Source organism: Carassius auratus, chromosome 3 (assembly GCF_003368295.1).
Source record: "Carassius auratus strain Wakin chromosome 3, ASM336829v1, whole genome shotgun sequence".
NCBI classification, from domain to species: domain Eukaryota; kingdom Metazoa; phylum Chordata; class Actinopteri; order Cypriniformes; family Cyprinidae; genus Carassius; species Carassius auratus.
Window position 1 is genome coordinate 13,069,488 of NC_039245.1, and position 18,118 is coordinate 13,087,605.

General features: G+C 38.0%; 1 protein-coding gene across 4 annotated transcripts in view; it reads left to right on the forward strand.

The window, feature by feature from the left end:
- The window catches only part of myh9b (myosin, heavy chain 9b, non-muscle), a 45,476-nt gene that overhangs the window by 9,738 nt on the left and 17,620 nt on the right, over nucleotides 1–18,118 (forward strand). For 3 of the 4 annotated variants that reach the window (XM_026210458.1, XM_026210444.1, XM_026210451.1), the window contains exons 2-17: nucleotides 1,466–1,797; nucleotides 3,323–3,479; nucleotides 6,035–6,062; nucleotides 6,154–6,247; nucleotides 7,280–7,300; nucleotides 10,030–10,122; nucleotides 10,207–10,270; nucleotides 10,554–10,652; nucleotides 10,786–10,929; nucleotides 11,013–11,108; nucleotides 12,167–12,438; nucleotides 12,528–12,701; nucleotides 13,781–13,954; nucleotides 14,040–14,154; nucleotides 15,505–15,692; nucleotides 17,848–17,969. In XM_026210458.1, coding sequence (XP_026066243.1) covers nucleotides 1,471–1,797; nucleotides 3,323–3,479; nucleotides 6,035–6,062; nucleotides 6,154–6,247; nucleotides 7,280–7,300; nucleotides 10,030–10,122; nucleotides 10,207–10,270; nucleotides 10,554–10,652; nucleotides 10,786–10,929; nucleotides 11,013–11,108; nucleotides 12,167–12,438; nucleotides 12,528–12,701; nucleotides 13,781–13,954; nucleotides 14,040–14,154; nucleotides 15,505–15,692; nucleotides 17,848–17,969 — 2,168 coding nt within the window. In that variant the 5' untranslated portion in view covers nucleotides 1,466–1,470. The remainder of the gene's footprint in view (nucleotides 1–1,465; nucleotides 1,798–3,322; nucleotides 3,480–6,034; nucleotides 6,063–6,153; nucleotides 6,248–7,279; nucleotides 7,301–10,029; nucleotides 10,123–10,206; nucleotides 10,271–10,553; nucleotides 10,653–10,785; nucleotides 10,930–11,012; nucleotides 11,109–12,166; nucleotides 12,439–12,527; nucleotides 12,702–13,780; nucleotides 13,955–14,039; nucleotides 14,155–15,504; nucleotides 15,693–17,847; nucleotides 17,970–18,118) is intronic. The other variant, XM_026210457.1, reaches the window with a different exon arrangement.

The window sequence follows — 18,118 nt, forward strand, 5'->3', positions numbered from 1 at the left end:
AAACATCTTTTCTATGAGCACTGTGTTATTTCCGTCCCTGTTCTAGCCTGTGCTCTTCTATTCTTAGCATTCTGAATATTATTGCCTCCTTTGGATGACCGACGTCTCGTAAGTCATTTTGGAAATGGAAAAAATTTGGAAATGACAGATGTAAATGTAAAAGATATGGGAAGTGTTGTAGATATGGGAAGACTTATTTATTTTTAGTAAACCAACTTTGCGTGATTATATGGCTAGTTGCGTTGTTTTATTAGTGGTGGTGATGGCGCAGTGGATAAGACGCATGCCATTGGTCAGAGAGACCTGGGTTCGAATCCACTGTGAGACACCAATGTGTCCCTGAGCAAGACACTTAACCCCTAGTTGCTCCAGAGGCATGTGACCTCTGACATATATAGCAATTGTAAGTCGCTTTGGATAAAAGCGTCAGATAAATGAAATGAAAATAAAATGAATTAGCATTTAGCGTTGTTTTTCCCTGCCGTCTGAACGAGGCCCGCTGCTCTCTGATGGTTTAAACATGCTCCTGCCTTGTCTAAACACGTCTCTGAACGGAGGAATTAATAGTGTGTTTGGCCCGACCACATTCAAAACAAAGTGTGTGTGTCTGAGATGCCGTGACTGTAATTATGTGCGGTGCTGTTATTTCATGTGGCCAGGAGCGTGAGCTCACCTTCCTGAAGTGTGCCGTGTTTTACGAGCTGCTGATCTAGCGTGTGTTTGGGCGTGCGAAACAGACCCAGCATTCCTGAAGACCTGCGTAAGAAGAGCAAGAAAAGATCTGCTTCTCGTCCTCTCTCTGTTGTTAGCATCAGTCGAAGAGCCTCTTCAGCTGCTGTTTATTTGACGATGCTCGTCTCTGGTATCAGAGATCTTCTCCGACCTCACCATGACCCTAGCAACCAATTGAACACCCTAGCAACTGCATAACAATAGGCTAAAATGCTCAGAAGACGCTAGCAATTACTTAAAATGTGCTTTGCATTGGTGAACATCACTTGCATTTCTCCTTTAAAATAAAAAAAATTAAAAAACGGTTAAAATGTTTTTGGCAGTGGTGCAACCTTAGTTATATTAATAGAAAACAATAATAATAATAAAAAAGATTAATGTTTTCAGAAAAATATCCAAACACATTTTTTAAAATCCAATTTTGGAATGGTCCAGACTTAGTTACATTAGAAAAAAAAAGTTATTAGATTTTTCTCAGACATTATAAACACATTTTTGTCTAGAACAGCATGTTCAGTGGCATTTATTAACAAAAATAAACCGAAAAAGCTGGTGTAATCTTCTATTTTGGTCGTTGCTGGTTTATTCTGCTGGTCAGTGTTTGAAATAAACAGTCTGTTCGTTATTAAACATGCTTGTTGTTATTAAAGTGTGCACTTCTGTAATGTTTAATGGTCCATAAACAACCGATCTCTGACCCGTAACGTCTCGCTCTCTTCTCTCTCGCCCACAGCAACCATGTCGGACGCCGACAAGTTCCTGTACGTGGACCGCAACATGGTGAACAACCCTCTGGCGCAGGCCGACTGGGCCACCAAGAAGCTGGTGTGGGTGCCGTCGGAGCGGCTGGGGTTCGAGACCGGCACGGTGAAGGAGGAGCACGGCGATGAGGTGGTGGTGGAGCTGGCCGACTCGGGGAAGAAAGTGCGGGTCAACAAGGACGACATCCAGAAGATGAACCCGCCCAAGTTCAGCAAGGTGGAGGACATGGCCGAGCTCACCTGCCTGAACGAGGCGTCCGTGCTGCACAACCTGAAGGAGAGATACTACTCCGGCCTCATTTACGTGAGTCTGAGAATATATATTTAGTGTTATATTAAGCTCAGAGACTCTCAATGATCAGAAATATGCAATTGGTGCATTTCACCGCTGAGGAACAGTGAAAGAGAAGCTTCTGGAAACAAACAGATCTGAGATGCACTGATTTTTGCTGTTTTAAGTACTTGGCAGTTCTGGTTTCAGACTGTTTTCATTAATAATCTTTGTTTTAAGCTCTTAAACGTATATTTATTTGCACATTTTGCACATCTGCTTGAAATAAAACACCCTTTTTGGGCACCAACTTTGCCCCCGTGGTATTGATCCTCCTTGTGACTGCTCGGGACGTTATCACAATGTAGCAAGGGTTTGTTTTGAGGAATATTAAGAGGTTCGAAGGCCTTGATTGTAGATAATAGGGTCTCGCTGACCTGCTCGCTGAAATAGTTTAGTGCGTTTTCTCTAAACAGGAAGCTGTAGGAACAATGTGCTCCTGGAGGACAGGAAATTATTTGGGGTGGGGGGTGATGGGTAGGAGATGAAGGAAGCAGAAGTGCATCTGAGAAAAGACTCTGCTAGACACAGTCAGGCTCATCTTATCTGGTTAAGATAAGTCAGGCTTGCTTGATCCAGTCTAGGTTATGAATCCCATCATAGGTGCTGCTCAGCAATGAACCTACAACACACTAGCGTTGCATTGGTAAAAAAAAAAACAATTGCATTCTCTTTAATGTTTTTTGCATTGGGACAAATAGAGTTTGACAATTAAACAATCTTTCAGAAACTTAGTAAAAACGTTTTAGAATAGCTCGACCTGTTTACCACAGTACCTAGATCAAACACTCAACAATCGAAAGGTTTCACTTCACATTTTTGTGTTCCCGTGGTTTCATAACAAAAAAAATAACTGTCCAATCAGAGCTGCTTTAAACGCTGATAGATAAATTCAACAGTATTAGCACACGGACTCTGTGAAGTTAAGTTTTCTGTGCTGATTTTGGGGAACGATGTTTGGTGAAATGTGACCCTGGAGCACAAAACCACTCGTGAAGGTCAATATTTCAAAACGGAGATTTATACATCATCTGAAAGCTGAATAAATAATATTTCCATTGATGCATGGTTTGTTAGGAGGACAATATTTGGCCGAGATACAACTATTTGAAAATCTGGAATCTGAGGGAGCAAGAAACAATCTAAATATTGAGAGAATCATCTTTAAATGCATCAGAATCAAGCTCTTAGCAATGCATATTATTAATCAAAAATGACATTTTAATATATTTACGGTAGGACATTAACAAAATGTCTTCATGGAACATGATCTTAATATCCTAATGATTTTTGGCTATTGCTACAAATATACCCCAGAGACTCGAGACTGGTTTTGTGCTCCAGGGTCACATATGTGTTTACACATGGTTCAACATGTTGACTTGCTCTGTGCCCAATCCTAAATATTGAAGTTAATATAGTTTTGTGTAGTTCATGCTCATTCGTCTGAATGCTGATGTTGAGTGTGTGTTGTGACTGAATGTCTCTGTTCTCACAGACTTATTCGGGTCTGTTCTGTGTGGTCATCAACCCTTACAAGAACCTGCCCATCTACTCCGAGGAGATCGTAGACATGTACAAGGGCAAGAAACGACACGAGATGCCACCGCACATCTACGCCATCACAGACACGGCCTACAGGAGCATGATGCAGGGTGAACACACACACACACACACACACACACACACACACACACACACACACACACACACACACACTTCTCCCACAGGATGTAGAGTCTGAATGGCAGGAAGAGGAATTGACTGAATGGCAATAGAAGGAAAAACAGCTGTTACACAATAAAGTATTTTGATTAGTCAAACACAGAGAAAATATAATTACATCATTAATTAACTAATTATGTGTATTTATGTCCTGAAATGTTAATATATTTTATTAACTTTTCTCTGCTGTCAGAACAATACACAACAATGAAAACCGTATGCCTTAAAAAAAAATTAAATATTTATAAGCCCACGAGAAAATGCTTTGTGCCAAATCGTGCATGTAATTTGTCAGTTTTGTTGATTCAAAAACAGTTACTTTACAATTAGAGTGTAATCTACTGTTGAATCCAGTCTCAAGAAACAGGAGACTCACAGTCCCAATAGAAAAAAATTAATATATTATTTATTTATTTATTTGTATATTTTTAGTCATAGAACTATACTAATAAAAAATTAAAATAATTTTTTATAATTCTTATTAAATTTTTAGGTTATCTAAAATTGAAATTAAAATAATAAAATAAATATTAAAATAACTATAAAAACTACACTTACATCTGCTATATTAATTTTATTTGAATTTTACTTTTTTAAATTCAAATTTGAATTGGAGTTCTATTGTAAGTCCTGTTTATCGCAGTTCAAATATACAAATATGCCCGAGAAAAATTCTAATAATATTTAATAATTATTTGGATCTGTTGGTTAAAAAAAAAAATAATAATAATAAAAAAAAAAAAATATATATATATATATATATATATATATATAGTTAAAAACCACATCAAATCAAATTTCTAGAAAAATGTGTCTTAAAGTCCAATAGAAGAAAAAAACTACAGAATAAAGTAGTTTCTTTAAGTTTGGGGTGTGGATTAAAACAGTACTTAAAACAACAGTTTAATTCTGTTTTCTTGTATTCAAACTTGAATTGCGGTTCTACATTCTGTTTGTCGAATGTAAAACAATTTAAAATCCACACGCCAAATCAAAACGAAAGAAAAACAAGTTTGTGTTTGTTGTTTGTTGTGTGTGTTCAACTCTATTCACACACACAATCTTGAGTAAAATCTTGCTTTGACGGGGAATGTTGCACAGCTCCTCACACACACAGTAAGGGATCACAAGGTCGAGTGTTTGTCCCGTGGCTCCTCATTTACTGCGACCCCCCGTCAGGTTTAATTCCCCTCTTAAATCCTCCACAGGCCTCCCGCAGCGGGACTCGTTACAGTCCGACAGCAGATCATATTCATACATGCGCTTTAATCCTCTCTAGGGCTTTTGTTGGGGATGGAATATTTTAAAGGAGCTTTGCCAAGACATTTATTGCTCTGATTTGGGCTCGGTGACCTGATGAAACACCCAACACTTAGTATTAACGTTGAAAAAAAATCTCCTCTATTATTATGCTCTGAGTTTTCATGTGTTTTTAGAAGTAGTTTAGCAAATGTAAGAGTTAGTCATTACGAGGACCGTTACTGCAGTTTTCTGGAAAGGCGGCACCCTCTCCAGTTACAGGAAGTCAGATATTGACTTCCTGTTTTGTGGTCTGAGCTCTTCCTGCTTGAGAAGTTCAGAGGGGTTTGTTGAGAGCGAATGGGTGGTGCGTTTTTCCGTTTAGAGGAATTTATAGCTGCTCGTTTGGTTAAAGCAACTTACCAACATGACGAATGATCAGCAAACGCTTTAAAGAACATCAGTGAACCGAATCCATCCAACTTGAGCTTGTTTAGCTGATCAGTTCATGAGCTTCTAAAGAAGACATTTACTGTACACTTTCTCTGCCTCTGAAACGACTTCCTGCCATTGATAAGAAACAGTTATTTCACATCCTGCTTGTCAAACAGAAAAATGTAAAGAATGAAACACTAAAATAAAATATAAAGGGAATCAAAGTAAAAATAATAATGAATCTTAACATTTAAAATGATTATTTCCTGCCAACTAATAAAACTTACAGTATATTTAATGCATAAGATAATAGAAAATAAATCAAATCAAGGTAAAAACAGTATTTATAATATATAGTAAAATATGAAAACGTTTTTCCTGCCAATTAATCTCCCTCATAATACAGTAAAAATTATTAAATAATAAAATAATATAATAAAAAATAATAAAAATAATAAAAAATAAAATATTATATTATTTCATGCCAAATAATCTCATTTAAAATATTTAACATATATCCTCCTTTTCGGATAAAAAAAAAAAAATGAAGTCATTAAAATAACATTTAATAAATAAAATAGAATATAAATAAAAATCTGAGTAAAAAGAAAACTATATAAAATGTAAAACTATTATTTCCTGCCAAATAAAATATTTCCTGCTCACTCAAGATACATAAAATACATCCTGTTTAAAAAATAAAAATTAAATAATACACATACAAGTGAAATGCCTAGTGAATGTCGTTTCGTGTTCAAAGTGTTTGCACTGTGCAAATGATTAATTTTCTTCTTTCTGACTCCGCCCACAGACCGTGAGGACCAATCGATTCTCTGCACGTGAGTCACATGACCCTGCATGTGTGTGTTTTAGGACCTGATGATTAAAGATGTGCTGATTTCTCATGTCTGTTTGTTTGCGTGTGTTCAGGGGCGAATCTGGAGCCGGAAAGACCGAAAACACCAAGAAGGTCATTCAGTATCTGGCCCACGTGGCCTCATCCCACAAGACCAAGAAGGACCAGGTTAGTTCTTCATGAGACCGCGGGGTCTTTCGGTTTCAGAGATGTGGGTCTTATCAGATCAGGGCGAGCCGGAGGAATGTGGGTAGTTCTGAGGTTTGGGAGGGACTTCACAAACTGCCCGGTCCAGTTTAATCCACCCAGACATCTGAAGGATGCCAGACATCCAGTGTGACATCTCAAGCCAAACATAGCATCACATGGCCCTCGTCTAAACACAACTTTTAAGATTTTAAGATCGCATTTTTGGATTTCTTTTTTAAATGATCAGTGAAAATAGGTGCTTCACTTTCATGAAATTAAACTAAATAAAACCAAGTTAATTTTTTTTTTTTTTTTTGTATAAATGTACTTGTATTAAACTTATTCTCTTTTATATTTATTTTAGCAAACATTTTTTATTTGCATATAGTTTAAATATATAGCAATTTCAAAACCATTTTTACATTTATTAGCATCCATATTTTTGCATACTGTAAAATACATAAATAAGAAATAAAACTAAATTAGATATGTTTATATATATATATATATATATATATATATATATATATATATATATATATATACGTACTGATTTATTTTTGCAAGCCTGTTATTAAGGCCATATTTCTGCATATAAAAAAATCCTGTTTGTTCAATTTTCGGCATGTAGTTTCATGTATCTTTTATATTTATTTTTAATTATTTTAGCATACTTTTTATATATATTCTAATACAAATTAAAATTTACACAAGCTAAAATGTATTAAGAATGAAGTCTAATTTGCAACCCACTTTCTCTTTGTATTGATCACTTATGATAAACTCTCATAAATGAAATGAATGTTTTCTCACAGTAACTGGGTTTTGTCCTCATGTGCACCTTATTAATGGAAACATTGTAGAAGTGTTTTGTGAAGATAGATGAAGTGTTTTTTGGGATTCGGTCCAAACCCGTCCCTGATGTTTCTGTTGGTCATTATCGGCCGATCGCTGGATCTGGCCTTTGGCTGTAAGTTGAAGGTTTGAGTGTTTTTCTCTTTATACCAACAGAGCAGCTCGGTCCTGTCACATGTGAGTTAACATCTCTCCATCTGTCTCTCTCTGTCTCTTTCATGTCTCTGTGTTATCTCTCCGCTGCTGGGTGAACAACCGAAGCCCGCACAGCGATTCAGACACATGACACCGAGAACCAGATCAATATCACTGAGCCTGGCTCATATTTCACCCTAAAATCAATAGTTTGCATTCAGAAAAAGAGACTGGTTTGAAAACACAGTTATAAGTGTTTTGGTTTAGGTGAAAATTATGTCAAAATGCAGAAACAAATGGTTAAATCAGTTTGTTTGGGGTTAAATATGATCCAGATCCTGACATTTTTACTAAGATTTGCCAAAATAAATTCTGTAAATTGAGTTTTATGTGATCATTTGAGCTGGTTAGTGAGAAATGTCATGATTTGATTCAATTCACAAGCTTCAGATTAAATATTAATTAATTGTGATATAAATCAATCAGGTACAGTATAAATCAGTTATTATTATTATTTTTAAAGGAAGAAATCTTTCAACTAGTACTGCTGTAGACTAAACGGACATTTGAATGTCTTTATAATAAATGTCTATTATAATAAACTTTAAATTATATATTAATCTTTCTACTCCAGTTTACAGTACATGTCGAGATTCATTCAAACCTACTAAATATTGAAGAACAGTTTAAGAAAATATATAATTAATATGTAATATAATGGATATATTTCGCTAGCTAACTATGGCGTTTATGGACACTGAAGGTCATTTCTGAGGTAAATGTGACGTTTATAAATGTTTACAAGCGGTTTGATTGATGTCTTTCATCGGTTGAAACACTGATTGATCGATTACATGAGATATGATTCTTTTATTATCTATCTCTACATACCTTCTGCTGTCCTTCTTGTTTATTTCGTCTAGTAACTGCGTCGAAACGTGTTAAGAAGTAACTCTTCGGTTATGAATCTAACCGTCGAGCCACATAAAAGAGCGCCAAACTGTATTGTTTTGAATTTAAAAAAATAACTGACAGAATTTGAAAGCTGAGACCTTGTTTCATATCAAACGTAACAAGGCACACGGTTTGTTGGATGGAAGGCGGGTCACAAAATAATGTTTTGTTCACACATCCATCTGGAAACAGCACAAATCTTTCCTGGGGATTTAAGAATCGAAATCGCTTCATCAAGATGATAATTTTGGGTATTTTCACCCCAGCTCAAGTGATCACATGAACATGTTCGGCTCTCTAACTTCTCATGTGTCTGAATAGCGTGGTGAATCTGTCCGATCTGCGCTCATGAGTTTTGGTTTGATCTCCTCTGTCTGATTTTAAGTGTGTGTGTGTGTGTGTGTGTGTGTGTGTGTTTTTTCATTATTTCACTCGCCCCTCTGCGCGAGCCTCCCGCGGCGCGAACGATGACATCAGCGAACACGAAGCTCGCGCTGTTGGAACGATCTTCTGGCGCGAGGTTAACGAGCCTTGCTTTACGAGAGTGAGAGAGCGCGCGCAATCTGAAACTGATTACAGAGGAGCTGCGGGGAACTTCTCGTCATTACATGATTTGATTTGAACAAGATGATGGTCGTTAGTTTCTGTGTTATTAAAACAGGGAATATTTCTGCCTGTGTTAACGCAAAGGAACAGACGGTACGAGTTAAACGCTTGTGCAACAACTTTGCATGTGGGAGATATTTTCTAAATAGTGAAAATGCTTTTCTAGGCTGAGGATATTGTACTTATGTCATTGATTCAGGTGGAGTTTAATTCATGTAAATTAGATAATCAAGCTCCGCCCACTAGAAGTCCACACAAATTACATATGCGTATGAATAAATTAACTTCACATTTCTCCTTTTGTTTCACACTTGAACATGATTTCCATTCTTTATAGACACTTGAGCCTCAAGTTAAAGATTTTGAGAGGCAGGTTTATTTTATTATAATTAATAAAGTATTATAGTTTTTTAAATTAAGTTTTAGTTAAAAGTTGTAGTCATTTTATTGTTTGTAATTCTTATTCTTAGTTTTGATTCTTCTTATTTTGCAGTTTTTTTTTTTTGTTTTAATTTTAATTGGTCAGGTTTACTAATATAGTGCATTTTTGTCATTTGTATTCATTTTTCATTAGTTTTCTCTTTTAGCAGTTTTCATTTTAATAAAAAAAACAGCAACAGTTGATCTTGTTTTTTTTTTAATTTTTATTAGGTTTTCAATTATTTTTCAGTTTTAATTTTAGTTTAAGTTTGTCATTTTGTTGTGTGTTTTTGTCATTTTTATGTTTTTTTTTTTTTAAATTTATTTAGAATGTTCCTTTGGAAACTAATTGGAATAAAATAAGTTCTTTTTAATAGTTTTATTTTATTTCAAGTAAAGAGAGTGTTTTGTTATCATTTTAGTTTCATCTTTAGTTAATGATAATAACCTTGGCTCCAGATGCTGCACAGAGCTGAAGATGTGTTTAATCTGGAATATTCCTTTAAAGTGAATGAACGTTTGTGTTTGTGTGAGATGAGCGTCAGATTTAAGAGTCGTGTGGTCACTGGTTTGATGTTTTCGGAGGTGACGGGCCGCTCACTTTCGTGGTGGTTTGGGATCGGGGATCAGAACGTGCTTATCTTTGTATGTGTTTGTTTCGGCTTATTGGCTCTTCTGTGTGCAAAAAGCTTGTGATGTTGTGTTTAAGAGCTTTGCTTTGACAGCCAGGCGTGATCATCTCTTCTCAGTGATTGTCTGAACTGATGTGGATGGTGTGTTTTTGAGCACAGGGTGAGCTGGAGAAGCAGCTGCTGCAGGCCAATCCCATCCTCGAAGCCTTCGGCAACGCCAAAACAGTCAAGAACGACAACTCTTCTCGATTCGTAAGACTTCCCGTTAGGACAGACTTTTCACACATTAGTCTATGAATGCGTGTGATTTTATATTTTGTATTTTCTGTGTTTCAGGGAAAGTTCATCAGAATCAACTTTGATGTTAACGGTTACATCGTCGGAGCCAATATTGAGACCTGTATCTTTATGAGCTAGTTAATATGAGAGGGTTTTAAAAATGTGTAAAAGAAGCCTTTTCAATTGAAATGGTTAAATCAGGGTCACTTTTCTTGGATAAGTAAATGCTAAAAGACTAATGATAGTTTCTGTGTCTATACAATGAGCACAGAGCGTCTGCTAAATGTTTACATGGTTCTGAGGTAAGAACTGAAACATGGCTGATAAAGACCCAAGCTGTTGAAGGCCTTCATGTCAATACTCGTGCATCTGTTCTGTTGTGTGTCCTTGACTCTGACCGTCAGACCTGTTGGAAAAGTCCCGTGCAATCCGTCAAGCTAAAGAAGAGAGAACCTTCCACATGTTCTACTACATGCTCAGCGGTGTGGGAGACAAACTGCGCTGTGGGTGTCCTTCGCTGCTTTAAAACATAATTTCTGCACTGTTTTGTTGCTTACATATTACTAAAATTGTAGGATGAGGCTTTTATGTTTGGTAATGAATATAAATGAATCAATCTGTTTCTTCATTCATCAGCTGAACTCTGTCTGGAGAGCTACAGTAAGTACCGGTTCCTGTCCAACGGGAACGTGACAATCCCGGGACAGCAGGACCGAGACATGTACTTGGAGACCGTGGAGGCCATGAGGATCATGGGCTTCTCTGAGGAAGAACATATCGGTGAATATATACTGCTGTTTTCAAACATGACAATATTATTTGTAAAACGTTTGAGGTTTTTAATCGTATGTTGCCCCCTGCAGGTCTGTTGAGGGTAATTTCGTCTGTGCTACAGCTGGGTAATATGTCCTTTAAGAAGGAACGTCACTCGGACCAGGCCTCCATGCCTGATGACACAGGTAGACGCATCTTTATGACTTTAATAAAACACGTCCATCACGCTTTGTGCTGGTAATATGTAGCTATATTATCACTATAAAGTTAGCTGGTGGTTTTACATGGTTTCTGACAAGTGAAAACTGGTCGTTAGCTGGTCCAAACTGGTTGAAAATGGACCATTAGCGGTTCCAAAGTGGTTATAAACTGCTAAAAAAATTATTAACCGGTCTAACTCATCAAAAATTGTTATTTACTATTCCAAAATGGCCAAAAATGACATTAGATATGTCTAAAGTGGTCAGAAATGCTCATTAGCTAGTCCAATCTAGTAAAATGCTCATTATCCAGTCCAAATTGGTCAAAAATAATTATTAGCTGGTCCAAGCTAGCCAAAACTGGTTATTAGCTGATTCAAACTGGTTGATAATGGTCATGAGCTTGGCCAAATTGGTAAAAAATGGTCATTAATTGCTTCATGCTGGCCACAAATTGACATTAGCTCGTACATACTGATCAAAAAATGGTCATTTGCTAGTCCCAACTGGTCAAAAATTGCCATTTTCTGCTCCAAAACTTTAAAAGATAATCATTAGCTGCTACAGATTGTCATGAATGGCTATTAGCAGGTCTAAAATGCAAGAAAATGGCCGTGAGCTGGTCCAAGCTGCCCAAGACTGGTCATTAGCTGGTCTAACTGCTCAAAAATTGTCATTAGCTGGTCCAACTTGTCAAAAATGGTCATTAACTTCTACAGGTTGGCCAGAAAATGTCATTAGCTGGTCCAACTGGTTGAAAATGATCATAAGCTGCTCCAAACTGGCTAAAAATACCAAAATGGTACCAAAAATGGTTATTAGTGGGTCAAAACTGCTCATTAGCTGGTCCAAACTTGTCAAAAATGGTAATTTGCTGGTTCAAACTGATCTGAATGTTTAATTAGCTAGATTACCAGCTGACGAGGCCAAGGTTGACATGGTAGAACCTCTTAGTCAAGCTGGTTAGAGTATGCAGAGAAGATAATCTAACAATTGTTGTTATAAGTTACCATTTCCAACCGACTTTGCCTTCACTTCTCCAGCTGCCCAGAAGGTGAGCCATCTGATGGGCATGAACGTGACTGATTTCACACGCGCCATCCTCTCGCCCCGGATCAAGGTGGGCCGTGACTATGTGCAGAAGGCCCAGACGCAGGAGCAGGCTGAGTTCGCAGTAGAGGCTCTGGCCAAAGCCACATACGAGAGGATGTTCCGCTGGCTGGTGATGCGCATCAACAAAGCTCTGGATAAGACCAAACGTCAGGGCGCTTCCTTCATTGGCATCCTGGACATCGCCGGCTTTGAGATCTTTGAGGTACGGCACAATCCTTCAACCTCAAGGGTGCTTACAGTGGGATAGCCCACAATTCCTAGCAGTAACTGTGTCTCTGTTCCTCCCCGCAGCTAAACTCGTTCGAGCAGTTGTGCATTAACTACACTAACGAGAAGCTCCAGCAGCTGTTCAACCACACCATGTTCATCCTGGAGCAGGAGGAGTACCAGCGCGAGGGCATCGAGTGGAGCTTCATCGACTTCGGCCTCGACCTACAGCCCTGCATCGACCTCATTGAGAAACCTGTAAGTGTCCTCCACCATTCGTGTGACTCCTAGAACGATCATGTGACCTTTAATGGAGCTGTTTTAGTGTTTATGATAGGGTTTGATTTCCATAATGTCTTCATGAAATTCTGTTGTTGTATATAGAAAGAGAGTAGCTGGTTTTACATGGCTTCTAGTAGGTCAAAGCTGCTTCAAGTTGGTTTGTAAGGTTAATTAACTAAGACTACCAGCCATTGGGGCCAAGAATGACCTGGTACATCATCCTAGAGAAACTGGTTAGAGCAGGTAGAGAAGGTAAACCAATCTCCACCAATTGCATAACCCCTATAATGACCATGTGACCTTTTAAAGAACTGTCTACATGTTAAGATATTAGTCAGAATTGAGAACTTGGAAATCCTTTATTTAAAAAACGCCATAAATCTGTTTGATTTCAATGTCTTCTCTTCTGTTGAGGTAAATAGATGTTTTTTATGGTTTCTAACAGGTCAGAAATAGTCTTAGCTGTTCCATGCTGGTTAAAAATGGGCATTAGCTGGTCCAAATTGGTTGAAAATTATAATTAGCTGACCATGAAGGTCAAATTTGTCATGAGCTGGTTCTAATTGGTCATAAATGGTTATTGGCTGGACCAAGATGGCAAAAATAGCCATAAGCTGGTACTAACAGATTGAAAATGGTCGTAAGCTTATTCTAGCTGGACGTAAATAGTCATTAGCTGGTCCAAACGGGTTAAATGGACATTAGCTGGTCCAGTATGACCAAAATAGTCATTAGCTGGTCTAAACTGGTCCAGAACAGTTGTTAGCTGGTCTAAACCGGTTAAAAATGGTCATTAGCTTTTCTTAACTGGTTATTATGATTATTAGCTGGACAGAGATGGTAAAAAATGGTTATTACCTGCTCTAAACTGGTTTAACATGGTCATTAGCTTGTCCAAACTTGTGAGAATTGCTATTACCTGGTCAAAATGGTCATTAACTGGTCCAAATTGGGTTTGGGTTTGACCAATATATAGTCATTAGTTGACCTTCCTGAGTCCTGATCTTCTGCTGATGGTGAAGACTTGGATTGAAATCTGTGTTGTGTGTTTCCAGGCGAGTCCTCCAGGGATCCTCGCTCTCCTGGACGAGGAGTGCTGGTTTCCCAAAGCCACAGACAAGAGCTTCGTGGAGAAGGTCCTGCAGGAGCAGGGGACACACCCCAAATTCCACAAACCCAAGAAACTGAAGGACGAGGCAGATTTCTGCATCATCCACTACGCTGGAAAGGTGTTGACATGCTCCTCCGCTGAACCCGTGTGCCATTTCATAACCTTATATGGGACTTTGAAACATCTGTGATTGTGTTTCTCAGGTGGATTATAAGGCAGACGAGTGGCTGATGAAGAACATGGACCCACTGAACGATAACGTGGCTACTTTACTCAATCAATCCACTGACAAGTTCGTTTCAGAGCTGTGGAAGGATGGTGAGTCGATATATCACATTGGATCACCTCTTAAATTAATACAAGACTGTAAATGATGAAAAAATGTGTAGGATACAAGGGCGTGAAGCTTTTAAACTCAACAAAAGAGAAAGAATGACTAACATTTACACTCTGGGTGCCTTTTTCATGCCAAAATTGGTGGAAACTTACTGGATTTGTTCTCTTCCGCTGGCGTTTGGTCCTCTGTTTCTTCCCCTCTCCATCCATCCATCCACCCCTTGTTTCACGTCCTCCTGGACCTCTGTACACACCGTCTACTATCTGTCAATCTCTCTCAGAGGTCCAGAACTGTCAGAGAGCTTATTTCTATCAGCGTTTTCCTTTCCTTCATTTAGAGCCAGGTGACATCTTTGGTTTTTCTCTCTTTCTCTTTCTCTCTCTCATGTGAAGTCCTTCTCCATCTCCGTCAGCTGTCCTGTGTAACTGTTTCTCTGAGGTGTTGATATATCTGATATTTCTGCTGTCTCTCCTCTCTGTATAATATAGTGTGCTTTGGCGCCCCCGCTGTTGGTCTGTGGTACTGCAGAAATGGGTATAAACTGCATGGGTTTGGTTCTGTTCTCACCAGTGAAACATGACCTCAGTATGCAGTTACACACACACTCGCAGGGTCCAGAATTCACTTGAACTAAATCTGACAATGACAGCTGTAAAAAATTAAATTGTGAATTATATCTGGGAAAATATAAATTTTTACTACATGAAAATAATTATATTATATTATTTAGCTGTTTTCCAAAGGTTTTCAGCATCGTACATTAGCCAGTCTCATATCAACATATTATAAAATAGTATAACCTTTTTAGTCTACAACTTCTTTTATAATAGCTTTAATTAAATCTTGTTGAATTTTAGTCAGTGAATAATTGCATTGTGAACACAGTGCATAACATACATCACCTGAGTTATGGCAGTTATTACTTTTAATAAAAATTAAAAAAATGACCAAAATGAGTTGTTGAGCCTCATTCATGAAACACGAGCTGAATGAATTGTGTGTGATTGTTCTGAAATCTGTGTCATTCGATTCATCTTGTGTTTTCATGAATGAGGCGAGTGTTTATTTTGGATCCTTGAACACACACACACACACACACACAAACACACACGTACATGTCACCTGCACTGCATTGATTTGGATCATCTTCCCGTGTGCCCCCCCACTCTTCACCAGCATCGTGTGTGTCTGTAGTTTGTCACCAGTGCTGACATGTGTACGGCCCACTGAACTGTGGGTAGTTTTCACATCATGACCAGACTGCATGCCTGAGATCAATCCCTTACAGCACGGTAACTGTCGGTCTCTCTCTGTGTGTGTCTGTCTCTCAGTGGACCGTATCGTGGGTCTGGATAAGGTGGCCGGCATGTCTGAGCTGCCGGGTGCATTTAAGACCCGTAAGGGAATGTTCCGGACAGTCGGGCAGCTCTATAAGGAGCAGCTGTCAAAACTCATGGCCACGCTCAGAAACACCAACCCCAACTTTGTTCGCTGCATCATTCCCAACCATGAGAAAAAGGTATTAACTGCTCGGCATACTGGAATAAATGATGTGTTCCTAGCATAGCATTCACACCAACAACGATAACTATATAACTAGATAGTAAGCTATAAATATTACTGTGTTAGCGTCCATGCCAAGAACAATACCTGTAAAGATCACAATAACGATAACAATATTAATGTCCACACCAAGTACGATATCTTTAAAGATCGCTGTAACGATAACAGCATTAATGTCCACACCAAGAACGATATCTGTAAAGATCGCTATAACGATAACCGTATTAATGTCCACACCAAGTTTCATATCTGTAAAGGTCGCTGTAACGATAATCTTATTAATGTCTACACCAAGTTCGATATCTGTAAAGGTCGCTGTAACGATAACAGTATTAATGTCCACACCAAGAACGATATCTGTAAAGATCGCTATAACGATAACAGTATTAATGTCCACACCAAGTTCGATATCTGTAAAGATCGCTGAAACGATAACCGTATTAATGTCCACACCAAGTTCGATATCTGTAAAGATCGCTGAAACGATAACCGTATTAATGTCCACACCAAGTTCGATATCTGTAAAGATCGCTGAAACGATAACCGTATTAATGTCCACACCAAGTTCGATATCTGTAAAGATCGCTGAAACGATAACCGTATTAATGTCCACACCAAGTTCGATATCTGTAAAGATCGTTGAAACGATAACCGTATTAATGTCCACACCAAGTGTGATATCTGTAAAGATCGCTGAAACGATAACCGTATTAATGTCCACACCAAGTTCGATATCTGTAAAGATCGCTGAAACGATAACGTATTAATGTCCACACCAAGTTCGATATCTGTAAAGATCGCTGAAACGATAACCGTATTAATGTCCACACCAAGTTCGATATCTGTAAAGATCGCTGAAACGATAACCGTATTAATGTCCACACCAAGTTCGATATCTGTAAAGATCGCTGAAACGATAACCGTATTAATGTCCACACCAAGTTCGATATCTGTAAAGATCGCTGAAACGATAACCGTATTAATGTCCACACCAAGTTCGATATCTGTAAAGATCGCTGAAACGATAACCGTATTAATGTCCACACCAAGTTCGATATCTGTAAAGATCGCTGAAACGATAACCGTATTAATGTCCACACCAAGTTCGATATCTGTAAAGATCGCTGAAACGATAACCGTATTAATGTCCACACCAAGTTCGATATCTGTAAAGATCGCTGAAACGATAACCGTATTAATGTCCACACCAAGTTCGATATCTGTAAAGATCGCTGAAACGATAACCGTATTAATGTCCACACCAAAGTTCGATATCTGTAAAGATCGCTGTAACGATAACCGTATTTATGTCCACACCAAGTTCGATATCTGTAAAGATCGCTGAAACGATAACCGTATTAATGTCCACACCAAGTTCGATATCTGTAAAGATCGCTGAAACGATAACCGTATTAATGTCCACACCAAGTTCGATATCTGTAAAGATCGCTGAAACGATAACCGTATTAATGTCCACACCAAGTTCGATATCTGTAGAGATCGCTGAAACGATAACCGTATTAATGTCCACACCAAGTTCGATATCTGTAAAGATCGCTGAAACGATAACCGTATTAATGTCCACACCAAGTTCGATATCTGTAAAGATCGCTGAAACGATAACCGTATTAATGTCCACACCAAATTCGATATCTGTAAAGATCGCTGTAACGATAACCGTATTAATGTCCACACCAAGTTCGATATCTGTAAAGATCGCTGTAACGATAACCGTATTAATGTCCACACCAAGTTCGATATCTGTAAAGGTCGCTGAAACGATAACCATATTAATGTCCACACCAAGTTCGATATCTGTAAAGATCGCTGTAACGATAACAGTATTAATGTCCACACCAAGTTCGATATCTGTAAAGATCGCTGTAACGATAACACTAAAACCATAGTTTTACTCACTCTTATAATGTTAACTATATTAGCGTTCACAATAACATACAGTAACTATAAATTAAATTAAGTTCAAAGAACTTTATTCATCCCAGGGGGAAATTGCATACATGTTACAATGAAAGAAAGAAATGAAAGAAAATGTAAAAAAAAAACAAAAAAAAAACATATATCAATATTCATTGTGTCTGTGTCCATCTCAGGCTGGTAAGTTGGAGCCTCAACTGGTTCTGGATCAGCTCCGGTGTAACGGTGTGCTGGAGGGAATCCGTATCTGCAGACAGGGATTCCCCAACCGCATCGTCTTCCAGGAGTTCAGACAGAGGTTCGCTGCTTTTTTCTGAATGCAATTAGTTCTTCAGAGTAAACTCCTTAATAGTTCCTCTTAAGAATCTTATTCTCTTAGCATCTGAGATTTAGTTCTCACTAATTCTAGACCTGATTGTGTGTTTTTAATTGATTTTAACAGTGGTT